General features: G+C 41.4%; 1 protein-coding gene across 2 annotated transcripts in view; it reads left to right on the forward strand.

Moving 5' to 3' along the window:
- Positions 1 to 16,672, forward strand: part of LRRC20 (leucine rich repeat containing 20) — a 244,459-nt gene that overhangs the window by 99,988 nt on the left and 127,799 nt on the right. For both annotated transcript variants that reach the window (XM_066600558.1, XM_066600557.1), the window contains exon 3: positions 15,698 to 15,847. In XM_066600558.1, the coding sequence (XP_066456655.1) occupies positions 15,698 to 15,847 (150 nt within the window). The remainder of the gene's footprint in view (positions 1 to 15,697; positions 15,848 to 16,672) is intronic.

The following is a 16,672-nucleotide window of genomic DNA, read 5'->3' on the forward strand; positions in this document are numbered from 1 at the left end:
CGTTATCGCTGGTGCAACGACAGTGTCATGACCTGCACTGCGTATACGTGCCGGCCAAGACTCTCGCTGTGGATCCTGGCACGTGAATATAGGGTCTCTAGCCGGCACCGGGTCTGATTCCGCTGCAAGATTTCGCAGTCTGAATCCGACCCGGCCGAGGGCATGAGGCCTTAGCCATAGGCATTGTATGATTGCTGTTATAACAGTGTCTTGAAAGTGTAATAAATAGTCCTCACCAAAAAACTGATAATGCAAAGCATGGAATATGTACTTATAAGGCCAGTTGATGGTTTAGCTAATGTAACATCTCTTACTGGGTTGCAAAAGTTTTGTAAAAACTCTCTATAAAGGGGATCCTAAACTTTTGAACAAGCCGCAGGGAAAATTCAGAATGGTAAGAATTTTAATAACTTTTTTTTATTTATGTAAGAAACTAGTCAAGCAAAACAAATGAACATATAACGAGATGAAAGAAGAGAAGTTACTTACCGATCTAAGCGAAATCGGAGGAGTGACACAATAGGTCCATTTTTTTAACCCCTTAATGCCATATGACATAATGTTAAGTTATGGCAGCATGGTACTTAACGCAACATGACGTAACCTTACGTCATGTGGATGGCGCGGGTTCAGAACGGAGACCATGCCATCATGCAGCAACTGTTACTGATAGCCGGCCTCCTGCTGCAACAGCGGGATGCATGAGGACAGTGACCCGAGCTGTTAACTCCCTGCATGCTGCATATAAAGGTTTCACAGAGGGAGGGCGCTCCCTCTGTAATGTCATCAGACCCCTGCGATGTAATCACAGAGGGACAGTGGGTTGTCATGACAACAGGACGCCAGATACAGGCATCCTGCTTTGCAATTGCCTTTAATCGCTATTACAAGTGATAAGGCATTGCATTACATAAGTTCTACAATGCCTTACCATAGCGATCATACCTGCTATGGATCAGGTCACCTTTAAGGACATAAAGAATGTAAAAAACCAAAAGAAATAATGAAAACACTTTTTTTTAAGGAATTAAAAAAAAAAAGTTGTAGATCTTTTCCCCCTATTTGTATGAAATTAAAAATGGAAGGAAAATCCCACATATGTGGTATTTCCGTGTCCGTAACAACCTGTACTATAATTTGAACCTGTAATATAATTAATTATCCTGCACAGCAAAAAACGTAAAAAAATAGAGGCAAAATGCTTATTTTATTTGTTTTACCTCCCAAAAAGCACAATGAAAACGATCAAAAAAAACTATAGCTAGTGATTCCACAACAAGCCCTCACAGAGCTCCGTCCGTGGAAAAATAAAAAAGTTATGCCCCTTTGAATACAGCGATGCAAAAATAATTATAATTTTTAAAAAAGGAGTTTTATTGTGCAAAAATGGAGAAACCTAAAAAAAATGTCGAAAATCGTTACGTCCTTAAGCCAAAAATAAGCCACGTCCTCAAGGGGTTAAAAGGGTTTTCCAGGACTGTACTATTGATACATTAATATACATTAATCTCAGGTAGGCGGGGGTTTGATACCTAAACACTCCCCCCGATCAGCTGTTTTTCTGAGTTGCTGTGCTCTGAAGCTAGTACAGCTCTGTGCCCTTCAGTAGGACTGAATAGTACTATTCCAGGTTGCTGCGTAGTGTATGGATCTATATAGTTCTAGCACACAGATTGATATGAGCAGCCCCTCCAACAGCTGTTATTCCAGACACCGCGTACCTCTTATTCATGATCTCTCCTGTGGAAAGGTCATCATTACTGCAGTCCCAGAAAGCTCCTTTAACCACTTGTTCCTCCAAGCCGGTTTTGGCCTATGTGACCAATCCCAATTTTTCAAACCTGACGTTTCACATTATATGAACTTCTGAGGTCATTTTATTGTGACACATTTTACTTTATATCCATGGTAAATTTTGTCTGGTGTGTTTTTTTTTGTTTGTTTTTTTTTTAGAATAAAAATCTAAAATTTAGCATTTTTCAAAATTTGCATTTTCTGTTTGTAATACAAATAGTCATACCACACAAAATAGTTACTATATGTCCAATCTATTGGCATCTTTTTCTTTTTTTTTTTTTTCCTTTTGCTTTTTCCAGATGTTAGGAGGTTTATAAGTAGTTTTTCAAATTTGGAAGAACATTCCCAATTTCAATTTTTTTCAGGGACCAGTTCGGTTTTGAAGTGGGTTTGATGGATCTGTATATCAGAAACCTCCTTTAAATTACCACATTATAAAAATTGCGCCCCTCAAAGTATTAAAAACACGAAAACTACATTTAAGAGGTTTGTTAACCCTTTAGGTGTTTCACAGGATTTAAAGCAAAGTGGAGGTGAAATGTAAACATTTCAATTTTTGGGAGAGAGTTTCAATTTTAAACTATTTTCTTCTGTATCACAGCCGGAGTTATCAGAGAAACAAATCTCCATATTCATTATCCTGAATCTGCAGTTTGTAGAAATTTATCACATGTGGCCCTGGTGTGCAGCATAACTCAAACACAGGTCTCAGATAGGAAGGAGCTCCTTGTGGATTTTGCAGTCTCCTGCATGAACCGTGTAAGATATCCCTGCCTGGACGTTTATATTCTGTGGGCAGTCTGTGGTTAATTTTGTTCACGGATAAGCCCCTTGTCTTAGTGATGGGATTTGAAATACAGCTGCTTAACCCCTTAACATTCACATTACAATTAGATGAACCCTCCCAAAAATGTCACTTTTTCATTACACATTTTGAATTTATGTCTCGTTTCAATATTTTTGGCGCATGACCTTGTTTCAATAGTTTTTTGGGGTTTCCTTTTTTTCATGACAAGCAATAACAAGTTAACACATACAATAACAAAGAAATACGGTTATAACATTCCAATAGACGTGTTTCATGTCATTATTGAAGCAGGTTATGAGGTGAAAATAGCATCTATTGGTTTAAACATAGGAGTAAGAGTAAAGGGTAGTTAAATAAATAGTACCAGGTAAAACAAAGAATAGAGTTCTAGAAATGGCTCCTATGGGTTATCAATTATTTAACGGAAGCCTAGGACTCGACCAAAATAGAAAATATGACAATTATCCAGATATGCACTGATTTCAAGATATCTATGCTCTCCATATATGTAGGAAGTTCGAGAATGTAGAAGTGTTACTTGCAGATATTTTTTCATGTGTGTATGTCTGGTTGGTCAGAGTTATAGTTTCTCCTATATTTGGGATGTCAGTACTTTTACAGTGTATAAAAATAACCAAGTTTGATAATGCAAGCACTCTGCATCCTAAAATTCGAAACTTCGGTAGAATTAGGTGGGAGTTAATGTTAATCAGAGCTAAAACAGGAGATTTCTGAACCGTGTGACCAACTTGGGCCTCATGCCCATGGCCGGGTCGGATTCTAACTGCGAAATCATGCAGCACCCCGCAGGGACCCCATACTCACCTCTCTGGATCCGCCGCGAGCGTCTTGGCCAGCAAAGCATGACGCGCCGTCGCTGGACTGTGACGCGGATTGTCGCGGTACTACCGCAGTGCCCACTGCACAAATATTACGGAACGGACGGCTTCCATTGATTGCAATGGAAGTCGTCCGTTCGATTTTCCGCACAGAATAGAACATGCCACAATTCTCCCCCGCGAGCTGAAAACCGCAGTTGATTTCCGCTTGTGGGCAGGAGAGAATCATTTACCATTGCATGTCTTTGGATGGCTGTGAATTCCAAAACTATAATCCATCCATGGGCATTAACATTTAAAACACAAAGTCCCATGGAAAAATTTCTTAGCCACGAGGAAATTATGGAATGTATGTCACAGTTCACCAATAGTACTTGGTATCATAATCATGATGGCATGGACAGATTAGGAATATTAAAAGTAATGTGACTGACCGTAGAAAGGAAGAAGCCGCTAGGGGGATACAAAGTGGGATATTGATACTTAGTTGATTGTTATAGGTTTAGTATATAATGTTGCTTAATGAATTGGATATGTGAGGGAGGGGGGGAGTGGAGAATAAAATGTTTGGAAGAAATATAGAGGAACGAGAAATAATCATTTTTACATATACTACAGAGATTGCTCAGTATTGATATACAAACACTGCAATTTACTTGTAAAACAACATATGCTGTAAGGTTTTCTTTGTGGATACTGCTGTGGAAAAGGACAGTTCCACAATATATGTAGTAATGATTGCTTGCTGCCACAATTTCTCCAACAGTCAGCCAAGCAATCAGGGTATATCTTGGATAGACGGATTTGTGTATAATACCATCTTAGGGCTTCTTCCCACGGACGGATTTCCTAATAGCTCAGTGCTCACGGTGCGGAATTCTATCGCGGAATTCCGCACCATGAAATCACCCATCCTCACCCGCAGCATGCTTCTATTTGTCGCGGGTGTACACGTGGACGGCTTCCATTGCAGTCAATGGAAGCCGTCCATCACGCTATCTTCCGCTGTAGCACAGCGGAAGATAGCGTGAAACCGCTTCCCCGCCCACCGCCAGCCACGTCATATGATCCGGAGGTAAGTATTGGGGTCTGTGGGGGGCGCCGTGACGGGCTCCGCTGCGAAATGATTTTCAATAATGTTTCTACGGTAATACACTTGAGGACTTTATGAGTCAGATAGATGGCTTGTTTTTTTCTCTGTCGCTGAATTTTTGGCCCAGCTTCCTCTGAGGACTTGAGCTAGTTGTTCTAGGCATAATAGAAAAATCAGCAAGGAAAGAGGGCAACCCCGTCTCCTGTAATTTTTAATTTTGAAGTCATCCAATAATCCACCGTTAGTGTATAGTCGTGACGAGGGGTTTGAATACAGTGTGGTTGTAGCTTTGAGACAAGGACTTCCAAAGCCCGTTTTGTCTAGAGGTGCAAAAGCATACAACCTATTTATAAGGTCAAATGCCTTTTCGGCATCCAGAGCAAGAAAAGCTGTGGGGACTTTTGACGTCTCTTTAGATTATACAAGGATGAGTAATAATCTCGAAAGCTATTTGCTATGTCTATAGGGTTTGTGAGTTTACCTTGATTGTTTTGCCCAGTTAGATACAGGATCTATAATTTTCAATGTTGAAATGGGCTGGGCTCACACGGGGCGGAATTGCCGCGGAATTTTCGTGCAGACTTACTGCACGGTAATTATGTCTGTGACTTTAATACCGGGATTAGCCAGGAAAGTGGACAGGATTTGCTAAAATCTCATCCACATGCCGCAGCCAAGCCGTATGGAATTCAAAGATGCGGCATGTCAATTCTCTCCCCATTTCTGCGGCGGCCTCTATCTTCCAGAACCAGCGGCAAAAGGCTGCAGGTTTTGAAGCTACATTTCTCCCCCGGAGATCTTGCGGTATTTCTGTGCAGTCATTCCGCGAGATTTCTGTGGGATTTCAGTCCCGTGTGACCCCAGCCTAAAACGAGATGTTGTAGCTTTCCAGACTTATTATTCTGTGAATAGCATTGGGCTTTTTTCTTTATTAGTTTCCCCTTGTAATTTTATAGAAAGCAACTTTTGTGTCTGTATTGAAAGAGCTCATCTGTCTGTTTTGGGTTTCGAGAGTTTTTATTTTCTCAAGTCATTTAGGGTCCTTTCTTTCTTCACATAGTAACCCGTTCTAATAAAGGAACCTCTTTGTGTATGCCTTTCTGGCATTCCACAAGACGTGTGGGTTCCCGTCAGGGATGTGTTATGACTAGAATTGAGCAAACATAGTCTGCCGAGAGAGAGAGAGACACCTACCTAGAAAAAAAAACTCGGCGCCCGGTGTCCCACATACAAAAATGCTTGAGTCTCCCATTGTAGTCAACTAGGTTCGTTACTCGAGTAGAGCTCTCGAATTTTACGAGAAGCTCGACTCGAATAATGCGGATTCGAGCATTTGGGTGTGCGCTCATCTCTAGTTATGACTGAAGTAGGACTTTAAATCTCTCTCCAAATTGTTGCTATGTTCCACCTGTGATAATAGTAATTATTACACTAAATATATGTTGGTGGTTGATTATACTGTTCAGCTAAAGTCAATGAGATTGTGGCATAATCAAACCAAATAATAATTTCAGTTATTGATTTGTGAGAGAGCAGTAATAGATTTCTATCTAATATGAGCATATCGATCCCCAAGTAATTATTATGGACGTTTGAGTGAAAGGAATAATCTCTCTCAGAGCTATGCTTTGCTCGCCAAACGTCGGAAAGCTCTTTCCTCCACCATTATCCCCTAAATATTGGGCCTGTTTGCACAAGTTGGAAGTAGTATCAATATTATCAGATGCTGCATTGAAATCACTGCAAATAAGTTATTTACCTTGTTTACATTTTGAAAAGATACATCAAATTTTATGATTGAAATTTCTTAGTTTTTTTTTGTTAGAGGCATAAATTACAGCTCGTTTATTATATTGTGGTGTTTTATAGAACAAACTACTATAACATATGTGCCTTGTGGGTGGATAACTGATATGTAATAATGAAGAAGAGAAAAAACAAAAAGATAGAGCATCCACCATAAATAGTCCTTCACAAACTTACGAATGAGAATGAAAATGCAACTGCTCTTCTAGAGCTGATTAAGGTATGTGGCAGTAAAAGTCGTGTAAAAAAACATTTTGAATAAATCATAAAGTCACATCAGCAGGGCAGATTTAACAATTAATGATGAACATGCTTGCAAGACCTCACGGCATGCCGTTTCTCTGGATGGTTTTGACTGGTTTGTCTAGAGTTTCTAGTGGGCAAGGAGACATCTAAGTTCTGTTGTCACAAGACGTCAAATCCTTCATCCAATGATTTGATAACCAAAATGGTGGTCTTGTGGGTTATCAGTTGAGGCACAAGAAATCCCCATTTATATGCAATTTAGTTGTCTCTAAGCATTGTGGTGATGGGGAGCGGTTGGCATAGGTAAATCCATGAACAGAGATAGTGTTTGATAAGGTGCAGATAATGGGCCCATTTTCCTGGCCACCTTTAAGAGCTTTTCTTTAACATGGAAAAATTGGATACACTCCAAGACATCTCTGGGTATATTGTCTGCCAGATGTTTTGGGTGGGGGAGTCTGTGTGTCCTGTCAATTATAAGATCCCACAAAGAACAATCCAGTAGCAGCAATTTCATAAGGTTTTACCAGTAATGCATCAACTCAGAAGCAGAGACTGTTTATTACATCCCTCTGAACCTGCGCCATGACCTGTCCTCTACATCTGCCACTTTATAAGTTTCTCAAATTCCGATTCCAAGCCATAGTGTGAGTCTATAAGAATATTATGCAATGATGAAAACTCTGCTATTTTAGTCTCCATATGGGTGAGTTTTTATTTTCTGCTTCAGCGACTGCCAAGTTAAGGGGTTGAATAGTTTGAGCATAGTTAGATCGCAAAAGAAATTGTAAGGCTTTCAGCATTGTTTTCTTCTGTTTCGCTGGGCTGGCTGAAGGAGAAGAGGCTGCATCCGCCAATGCGGTTGTAGAGTTGATAATGACCGAGTTATTTCAGGTACTCTCACCTGTATTTTGTGGGATTTTTCTTTGGTTTTGCCCGGTTTAACTGAAAGTTCTTGTAAAGCAATGATTCAGAGCTTGATTCTCATATCGACACATCTGATCTTCTGTGCTCAGGCAAGCACTCTGCAGGCTAAAACACAGGGGAGCTCCCATATGAGCTTACAGCTGCGCCATCTTTGTCCTGCGCCAGGACTGAGAGAAGAAGAATTTGATCCGCCTCTCTGACTTAAATCATGGCCGTTTCCCTCTCCAAGGCATCCTGGATGGTTAGGCAGCAGGTGAGGTCTGTTTGGTTGTTGGATAGCTGCCTCGGATGCACTTTAGAGCTCTGTTGGTTCAGGAGCTCTGCAGTCAGGCACCTTTTTGCTTTGGCAGCCAAGCCACACCCACGGTCATTGTATATCCTTTTGCTTTGGCAGTCAAGCCACGCCCAGGGTCATTTTATATCCCTTAGTGACATAACTAATTTTAGTCTTAAGATCCAGTAAATTATTTTACATTTTGTGTTCCAGCGGTCATCATTTTTTTAACATTCTTTCATCAGTGTAGCTATATGATGCCTTGTATTTTGCAGGACAAATTCTAGTTTTTATAGGAACCAATTCCAATTACATAAAATGTATGGAATAACTTTTATTCATTTTTTTGCTGTTGGACAATGGCATTCACCATGTGGTATAAATATTATGTTAGCTTTATTCTACAGTTCATTACAATCATAACGCCTAATTTGTATAGGTTTTATCAAGTTTTATTACTTTTGCCCAATCTAAACATTTTTTTCCTTCACATAAAGACTTTTGGTGTGTCATCATATTCCAGGAACATGACATCTTTATTTTTCTGTCCTCCGAGCCGTACGAGGGCTTGTTTTTTGGAGAATGACTTGTAGATTTTGTTCCTACCAGCTTGAGGTTTATATAACCTTTTGATTACTTTTTATTCCTCTCTTGCAGAAGTGAGATGAACAGAAAATGGCTATTTTTAGCATTTTCTCTCTATTTTTTTTTTATGGAATTTACCATGCTGGGTAAATAATGTAATATTTTATAGTAAGAATTGTTTTGCATGTGGTGGTACCAGTTATTTGTAGTTTTCTAAAGCATTGTATAAGTGATAAAAAGCCTTTTAAAATGTAATTCTTGACTGCTGCATCGAAGGGGGTTAAACAGCACAGAGGAGTTATTAGATGTGAAAGTGTTCATCTCACTTTCTTTGGGTAAGAATAACCTCTGAAAAAAAAAGTTGTGGGAAATGTAACTTTTCCCTGCAGTTTCTTACACATTACATAACTGCCATAAAGACACTTTATGGAAACAGCCTTTTATTCAGAGATGCTTGTGGAGAACAGGTTTCATTTAGGTCATCGATGTTAAAAGTCGCCATATATGGTACATTTCTTTGCAGGAAGCTATATCAAAGGTGACCAAACATTTATTCACCACAAAATCCATTGTTTGCGCAAATGACTCTGTGTGAATTGTCTGTTTTATTGAAATGGTTACTCTGGGGGCTTTTAAGCTGACAAGTTCTATTAAGACTTCAATTTCGGACTGTCCGCCTCGGAGAGATCCGTATTCATTTTTTTTTAAAGTTGAATTTCAGAACGACGTTTCAGACTTGTGCTTTTGTAGTTATTCAAATTTCATACTTTTATGGCTTTTTGTTGTAAACATGCTTTGAAATCAGCAGCAAAAGTTTTCACTCTGTCAAAATGCGAATGCAAATAAGAATGCAAATTAGTTTGTATTGCCTTAGTAATTCTTCTGTAACACAGAAAAACAATTAAAAAAAAAAAAAATAACAATAGTTTCTCTTAAGTTTGTAGGCGATAAGAAACTTTGTTCTAGAAAATATTCTTCAACACCCTGGTAGTCCCTGTCACTGTCTGTATCAGGTTGCAACCTGACGTTCTTCGTCCTACTCCAAGCTGGCTCTTGCTGGTGGTCACAGATCTGTGTGTCCCGGCTTCAGCCCTCTACCTGTCAGCTCACTGCATCAAGATACCATGGTGGATGATACCTCCAGATGATGTTTGGCCCACTGGCCTAATTGTATAGGCTCGCTGCTTGATAATAAAGTAATTTTCTCCTGGCTTTGTTCTTTTGTAGTGTATTGCAATAGATCCTGATCCTGTTTCTGACCTGGGCCTTGGTTTCAGGGCTACGCGCCTGTCTGTTGCCTTGGTTGCGCTTCCTGGTACTTGCAGTGTTACTCTCCTGGTTCTGACTTTACACCCCAGTCTAGCCTGCGTGGACTGGATTGTTCTGGTCACTGCACTGGCTGCCTGTTAAATATAGAATTCAATTTAAACTCGCTACCTTCATCCACAAAGCCCCCTACAGTGCAGTGCCCCCCCCCCCCCCTATATTGCCTCCATCATCTCAATCCATTACCCAGCCTGGGCTCTCCGCTCTGCTAACGAAATAAAACTAGACTGCGCACCCCTCTAATTCGAACTTCTCGATCCCGCCTCCAAGACTTCTCCAGAGCAGCATCGGTCCTCTGGAATGCACTACCAAAGGCTACCTGGGCAATCTAGGACTCGCAGAACTTCCGGCGTGCTCTAAAAACGCACCTCTTCAGGGAGGCATACCGCATACCCTAAACAAACTCCCTTGTACCCCCCTAATAACATGCTCCCTGACCTACTGACTGCAATCCCCGCTAGCCATCATAAACCGCTCCTGCAGTCATACCGATTCTGCCGTCACACGGCCAAATGCCTGACCATTGTCTATGTGTATAGAATCTCTCACTCTCCACCTCGCCATACAGTGCACATCTCCAGCCCTTTACCTTCTGAATCACCCCATTACTTGTAGTATGTAAGCTTGTTGGAGCAGGACCCTCACCCCTATTGTTTCCATCAACTGATTACTATGTAACCGTGATTCTGTAATTTTAGTATTTTTTTGTCTTTCTGTATTCCCCCAGTCCATGTAAGCGCTGCGGAATATATTGGCGCTATACAAATAAAGATCATTATTATATAGAGTCCACATTCCCATATTTGACTGTAACAGAATCACCAGACCATGAAACCTGAATGTTCTTCCACTTCTTTCCCCTTGGCTATCAATGTCTATAAATCAGTTTTGCTCAGACCATGCTGTGTCTTTGCCTAGCTGTATGGAGAGGTTCTAGCCTGGACAATAACTCTGCCGGAGGATCCAATTATGTCATCATTCACAATCTTTTACTGGACCAATCAAATGTCGCCCACTAGTGCTCCCTTTCCTCTTTTATAGTATGTAGTTTCACAGAAGCAGAAAGAAAGAAGTTGCAACCTTATTCATTCTCTACTTTTTGTCTTCTACGTATGTAAGTATACCGGTGAGAAGGAACTACCAGCTCCTGGAATGACAAGAAGGCCCTCATGATTGAAGCATATTCCTTATCCACAGGATTCCCACATACTGGTAACTTTCACTGATTACATAAATGGAGATACTGTGCCCTTCCATATGAGTTGAGCATGGAGGGTTTTGCTCCATTTCTTTTAATGGGATTGCTGAAGATAGTGGGGGGGGGGGGGGGGGTCCCTGATTCATTGGTTCGATCACTTGCCCTGTTCTGTGGATAGTGGATATGTTTAACTCTTAGAACAACTCTTTAATAACCTGAAACGGTTCACATATTGAGACCAATCGCTGATTTATGTGAGGAACGATAGGTACACTGTATAGTCTCTATTGATATGGTGTGTCCCATTCCTGTGAATGCCTTAATTTCCTAAATCTAAAGCATGAGATGTAAAAACATAAGAGATGTAATTTTCCTTTCTAAAATCGAGATGATAATTTATACTTTCCATCACTGAGGCTTTTCCTTCGGTAAAATCTAAATTGCATTGGCTAGAATCTGATTGCAGCCTAGTGGACCAAAAAGTGATATGCTGTATTGTTCACTGATTTACTCTTAAGAGGGAGTTCTGAATACTAAGTGCTGTGTGATAACAGCATTATTTAGGTTATAGCCTAAATTAATGTTCCACTGCACTCTTTATATCTGTTATTTATTAGCCTGAGAATTCTGGGTAAGTTTCTTGTATTCAGAAGAGTTTTATATTTGTGACGGTTAATCTGGGAGATATAGCTGCAGTATCTCCGTTACGGATACTGCGGTACTGTGTTTCATTAGACGTGTATTCCCATCTTTTTTTGTTTCTTCTTTTCCCTTATTTACATTCATGTAAAATGCCATGCAATTAAGGGCAGAATATTTGAATATATAAAGTGAAGCACTGGTGCAGTGAGCAACTACAGCGATCAAGATAAGCCCCGTAGGCAGTTTGGAGCCTGAGCCTATTCTTCTTACTGCAAAGTCACAAACCTCGTATTGCTGCTTGTGGTGAGCGTGATTTGTAACCAGCAGGAAGCAAATATTTTAAGAAAATATGTTTGTATAAAATTAAGGTCCATTTAGACCTCTGTTTGAGCTAAATAATGAGTGCTGATCAGGGAAATAGGGGCTTAGCGTGTACAGGGGGTGGACAAGAATATGGAAACGCCGTATGAAATGCATGCCTTACATTACATGGGATTATTAATCGGATTTTAATAAGACATGTAGAGACCAATTTTAAGGGGAGGTACTATAACACAAATGCTGCCAGGCAGAAGTGAACATCTGCCCGAGCAGGTCCATTGGTCAGGGGTTTGAGCCACTCAGCTGCTCTTACCAAAACTAACCAGATCAGGGCAAGAGGTGAAGTAAACACAAATTTGGCAGAAAGGCTCTCAGCCAAGCAGGGGTAAAAAAAAGGCAGTTCAGTGCTACTGATTAAAAACCTCATGCTTCTCTTAAGGCTCATGTCCACAGGCGGGTCGGATTCTGCATGTGGGAGACCGCAGCAAAATCCGACCCTGCCTGCAACCGAGGACCCTGCTTACCCATCTGGGTCGTTTTTTTGCTCTACTGGGGATGTGTGCGGAAGCGCCTGCCGGCGCATTGCCACACATGCGCAGTAGAGGTTTTTTTTTAAACTCCATCTTTCCCAACATCAGTTGCGGAAGGGCCGTGGATCGGACGGCTTCCATTGACTTCAGTGGAAGCCGTTCCTGCGGGAACCGCACTGAAATGGAGCATGCTGCAATTTGATTTCCACACCAAAAGGTCTGCCAATCAAATCCGCATGCTTTAATTGAGTTGCGGATGCCCATGTTTCCCTATGGGCGGCTTAAACTGCGGATCATCCTCATGGGTGCCCCACGTGCATTCCGCAATTCAAATCCACCTGTGGACATTGGGCCTTACTGTGTTTCCACATTTTTGTACACCCCTTGTATGTGCCAATTTAAACTGTATGGGGGATAGACAATAGTTCATATGATCTTTCATCTCCCATACATTTTAATCAGTCAGCAGTATACACCCTGTTTACACAAGAAGATGTGCTACCAACAACAATGCCTTTTGTGGCAGCATAAAGATCAAAGTAACTGATAAATGTGTGTGTGTTCATTTTTTGACTGAAAACTTACCATGGCTTTCCACTTACCATGGTTTACCACTTACCATGGTCTACTACTTACCATGGTCTACTACTTACCATGGCTCACCAGCCGATAATGGTGGGAACTGGAGTGATGTCACAGCATCAGCCCCAGCTCACTTTCATTTCGGCGCTGGACGCTGACACTGCTCTGTTGGTGTATGAACTGATTGGTTGGCCAGGAGATGGGTGTCCCGGCTGGCCAATCAGCCCTAAGTTTGTGTATATATTCACACCCAGAGGACACTGGTTATGCTTTTTTTCTGGCCCTGTTGGCAGCTCCTTATCCTGACCTGCATTTCAATTAACATAAGGGCTCCTGTCCACGGGCGAATTTTACTGCGTTCTCCACGACAATAAGCCGGGTGCAGGGAACACAATGAACGCTTTCCAGATAGGCTTGCCATGGAGATCCGATCCGTCTGCAGGCTCCTGCTCCGGGCGGCGGCTTTCGTGGCGGAGATCCACCGCGGGATATAGCAACGCCCGTGGACAGGCAGCCTTAGTCTGCTGGATATTCATTTATTGATCTGGGATGTTTGACATGCTGTTTCCTGTACTCTGGTTGCTCATTATTTATTGTGTGACATCTTTCCTTACCACTGTTTCCTGCCACCATGTAAGGAAAGTCATGGTTCCCCAAGTTGCTGATGTGGGATTGCCTTCGTCAGGAAGAGTGTACCGCTGGTAGGTGGGTTCCCCTTACCAGAGGACGTAGAGTCAGCTTCCGCGTATTCCCCATTTTTTTGTTTCCCCATTTATACTAAGTGGGCATATACTCCTCCTTTAAGGGCACAATTATATGTCTGGGTCGGACGTAACACATTGATTAATTAGATGAAGGAAGGTTCAGAGGAACAATCATTTATGGTCATTGGCTTGTCTAATATGGTCTTTACAAAACAGACAGTCAAGGAGCAGAAACTTGCCAATTACATTTGTCCATCAGTGAAAACAATATGTTAGGTTTCATAAAGTAGTTTGCATATGAATTTAACTTTCATCCTCTTATGCATTGAATGATGTGATGTGTGTTTGAAAGCGAATTCAATATTTTTATGCCTGTCTACTAAAGAATATACATTTTGATGTCTCTTCCAAAGGTGGCTAAAGCCAGCCATTACATGTTAATCACTGGTAGCCAGGTTTCTTTGGCTTTTGCGGCACAAGATTAAAGGGAACCTGATACATTGAAAATGGGGTCCTAGATAATAATAGTATATACTAAACAACATTTTACACAGGTGTGTGTATGTATGTGTGTGTACGTATAGATGGATAGATAGATGAGTAGCATGTTATAAGAAATGAGGAGCGGTGCGTGTGTGTGTGTATGAATATATATATATATATATATATATATATATATATATAATATAAAAATTCAAGTTCTACTATACTTTTTTCACAGATCTGTGCCTGAATCTACTTCTCTCCTCACTTCCTGTATATTTAGGAGTCCAGGGGGTGGTCTTACTCGCTGACTGTCAGCAATCTCTGCATATATACTCATACAGACGTGGTTGTCAATCAACAGGCTTCTGTAAAGTATCTTAGTTTGTGTCGGAGTTTTGTGCAGCTTTTAGTTAAAAGAAGTGTAAAATATAATCCTCATTCCTCAGTCATATAGAGAAGCAGGACTGCCAGCTGAATTGTTCCTCAGGAAATCAATATAGCAATCGCCTCCTCCATGCTATAAAGATTAGATATATAATGCAGCCTTTAGATTTTGAAGGAAACGGTGACTTTCCTGCAGCTGATAAAATAAATGGCTAGTTTTTTGCTGAATATTTTATAAGACGCGTTCCGTCAGAGGATGCATCTAAAATATTAATTTTCTTTTAATCTTCAAATAAAAAAATAACAGTTCTGAGAAATAGAAAATAATTCTAGTAAACGTCTAGCAAATACAACTATTTTATGGTGTCTATTAGTCATAACTAGAGCTTATTAATTAAAGGGGTTGTCCCGCGCCGAAACGGGTTTTTTTTTTTTTTAAACCCCCCCCCCCCCCCCCCGTTCGGCGCGAGACAACCCCGATGCAGGGGTTAAAAATACCACCCGCACAGCGCTTACCTGAATCCCGGCGGTCCGGCGTCTTCATACTCACCTGCTGAAGATGGCCGCCGGGATCCTCTGTCTTCATGGACCGCAGGGCTTCTGTGCGGTCCATTGCCAATTCCAGCCTCCTGATTGGCTGGAATCGGCACGTGACGGGGCGGAGCTACACGGAGCCCCATAGAGAACAGGAGAAGACCCGGACTGCGCAAGCGCGGCTAATTTGGCCATCGGAGGGCGAAAATTAGTCGGCACCATGGAGACGAGGACGCCAGCAACGGAGCAGGTAAGTATAAAACTTTTTATAACTTCTGCATGGCTCATAATTAATGCACAATGTATATTACAAAGTGCATTATTATGGCCATGCAGAAGTGTATAGACCCACTTGCTGCCTCGGGACAACCCCTTTAAGCTTGTAATTGCTTCATTGCTTCCCAATATTTCTACATTCCGTTCACTTTGTTTATGTCGCCTTCATTGCCCCCACATTAGAGGAACAGGTCAGTACTTAACTTATCTGGATTGTGTCAAGTCATGTCTCGTTATAAATAAAAAAAGATAAATGGGTTTAGCAAATGGAGAATAATGCAATTTAGATTTCTGCATAAGAATTTCTTGTTACTGATGATATTGTTTTCCATCCTGCAGATCTGTCGAATTGCGCCCTCACCTCCTTCCCCACCGGGCTCTATATATCCACTGGTCCAGTTGCTGACAAAATCACCTCAATTTCGCTGGCTAATAATGAGTTGAAAAGCCTGGCAGGAAAATTCTTTATTTTTTATAAAGGATTAGAAGGTATGTGCAAATATCCCGTTTTCTGCTGCAGTGATAAAATGGTCTTTTGAGGTTTCATTGGAGCCAGTAGTGGTCCATGCCGAGCACCTATATACCAGTCGCATTGTATGCAATAAATGTGTCAATATTTAATTTTCCTCTTTCGGGAATTCTCATCCATGACATGTCCTTGAATTACATGGATAGCCTATTAATTTCAATATGAACACTGTAGTGCCTAATTTCCCCTGTGGTTCTGCAGCAGGAGAAGTGAACACTTAGGGCCCCTGCCCACAAACAGATGTTTGCTGCAGAATCTGAGGCGGGTGTTCGCACTGCGGATCCGCAGCAAATAGCGCCCATAGCATGCTATGGGAAATTGATTCTTCCTCCACAGCAAGCATAGGAAAAAAACCCAGCATGCTCCATTTTTGTGCGGATTGCGCACTAACAGCTCCCATTGAAGTCAATGGAAGCCGTCTCTTCTGCAGCCCCTTCCGCAATCACATTGCGGAAAGGTCATGGATTCTGCATCATTGCTAGGCAATGACGCAGGAAAAGCAGAAGTTTACAAAAAAAAAAATCTGTACTAATGCGCAAGTCCGACGACTCGCCGTGCAGACCATCCGTAGTACAGATAAAAGAGAAGGAAAGCAGGTACGTGTGGGCGCCGCTGCTTGCATAGCAAGATTCCGCATGTGGAATCCGGCTCTGCTGTGTGCAGCCGGACTTACTGGTGTAGGTCCCCACTGATTACAGCTGATTGCTGGGGGGTTTAATAGCAGTACAACCTGTATTCTGTTTATCATCAGCGATTTTTAAAAGCAGGCAGCCTCTTTAAACTTT

This window comes from Eleutherodactylus coqui, chromosome 4, assembly GCF_035609145.1.
Source record: "Eleutherodactylus coqui strain aEleCoq1 chromosome 4, aEleCoq1.hap1, whole genome shotgun sequence".
In the NCBI taxonomy this organism is placed as follows: Eukaryota; Metazoa; Chordata; class Amphibia; order Anura; family Eleutherodactylidae; genus Eleutherodactylus; species Eleutherodactylus coqui.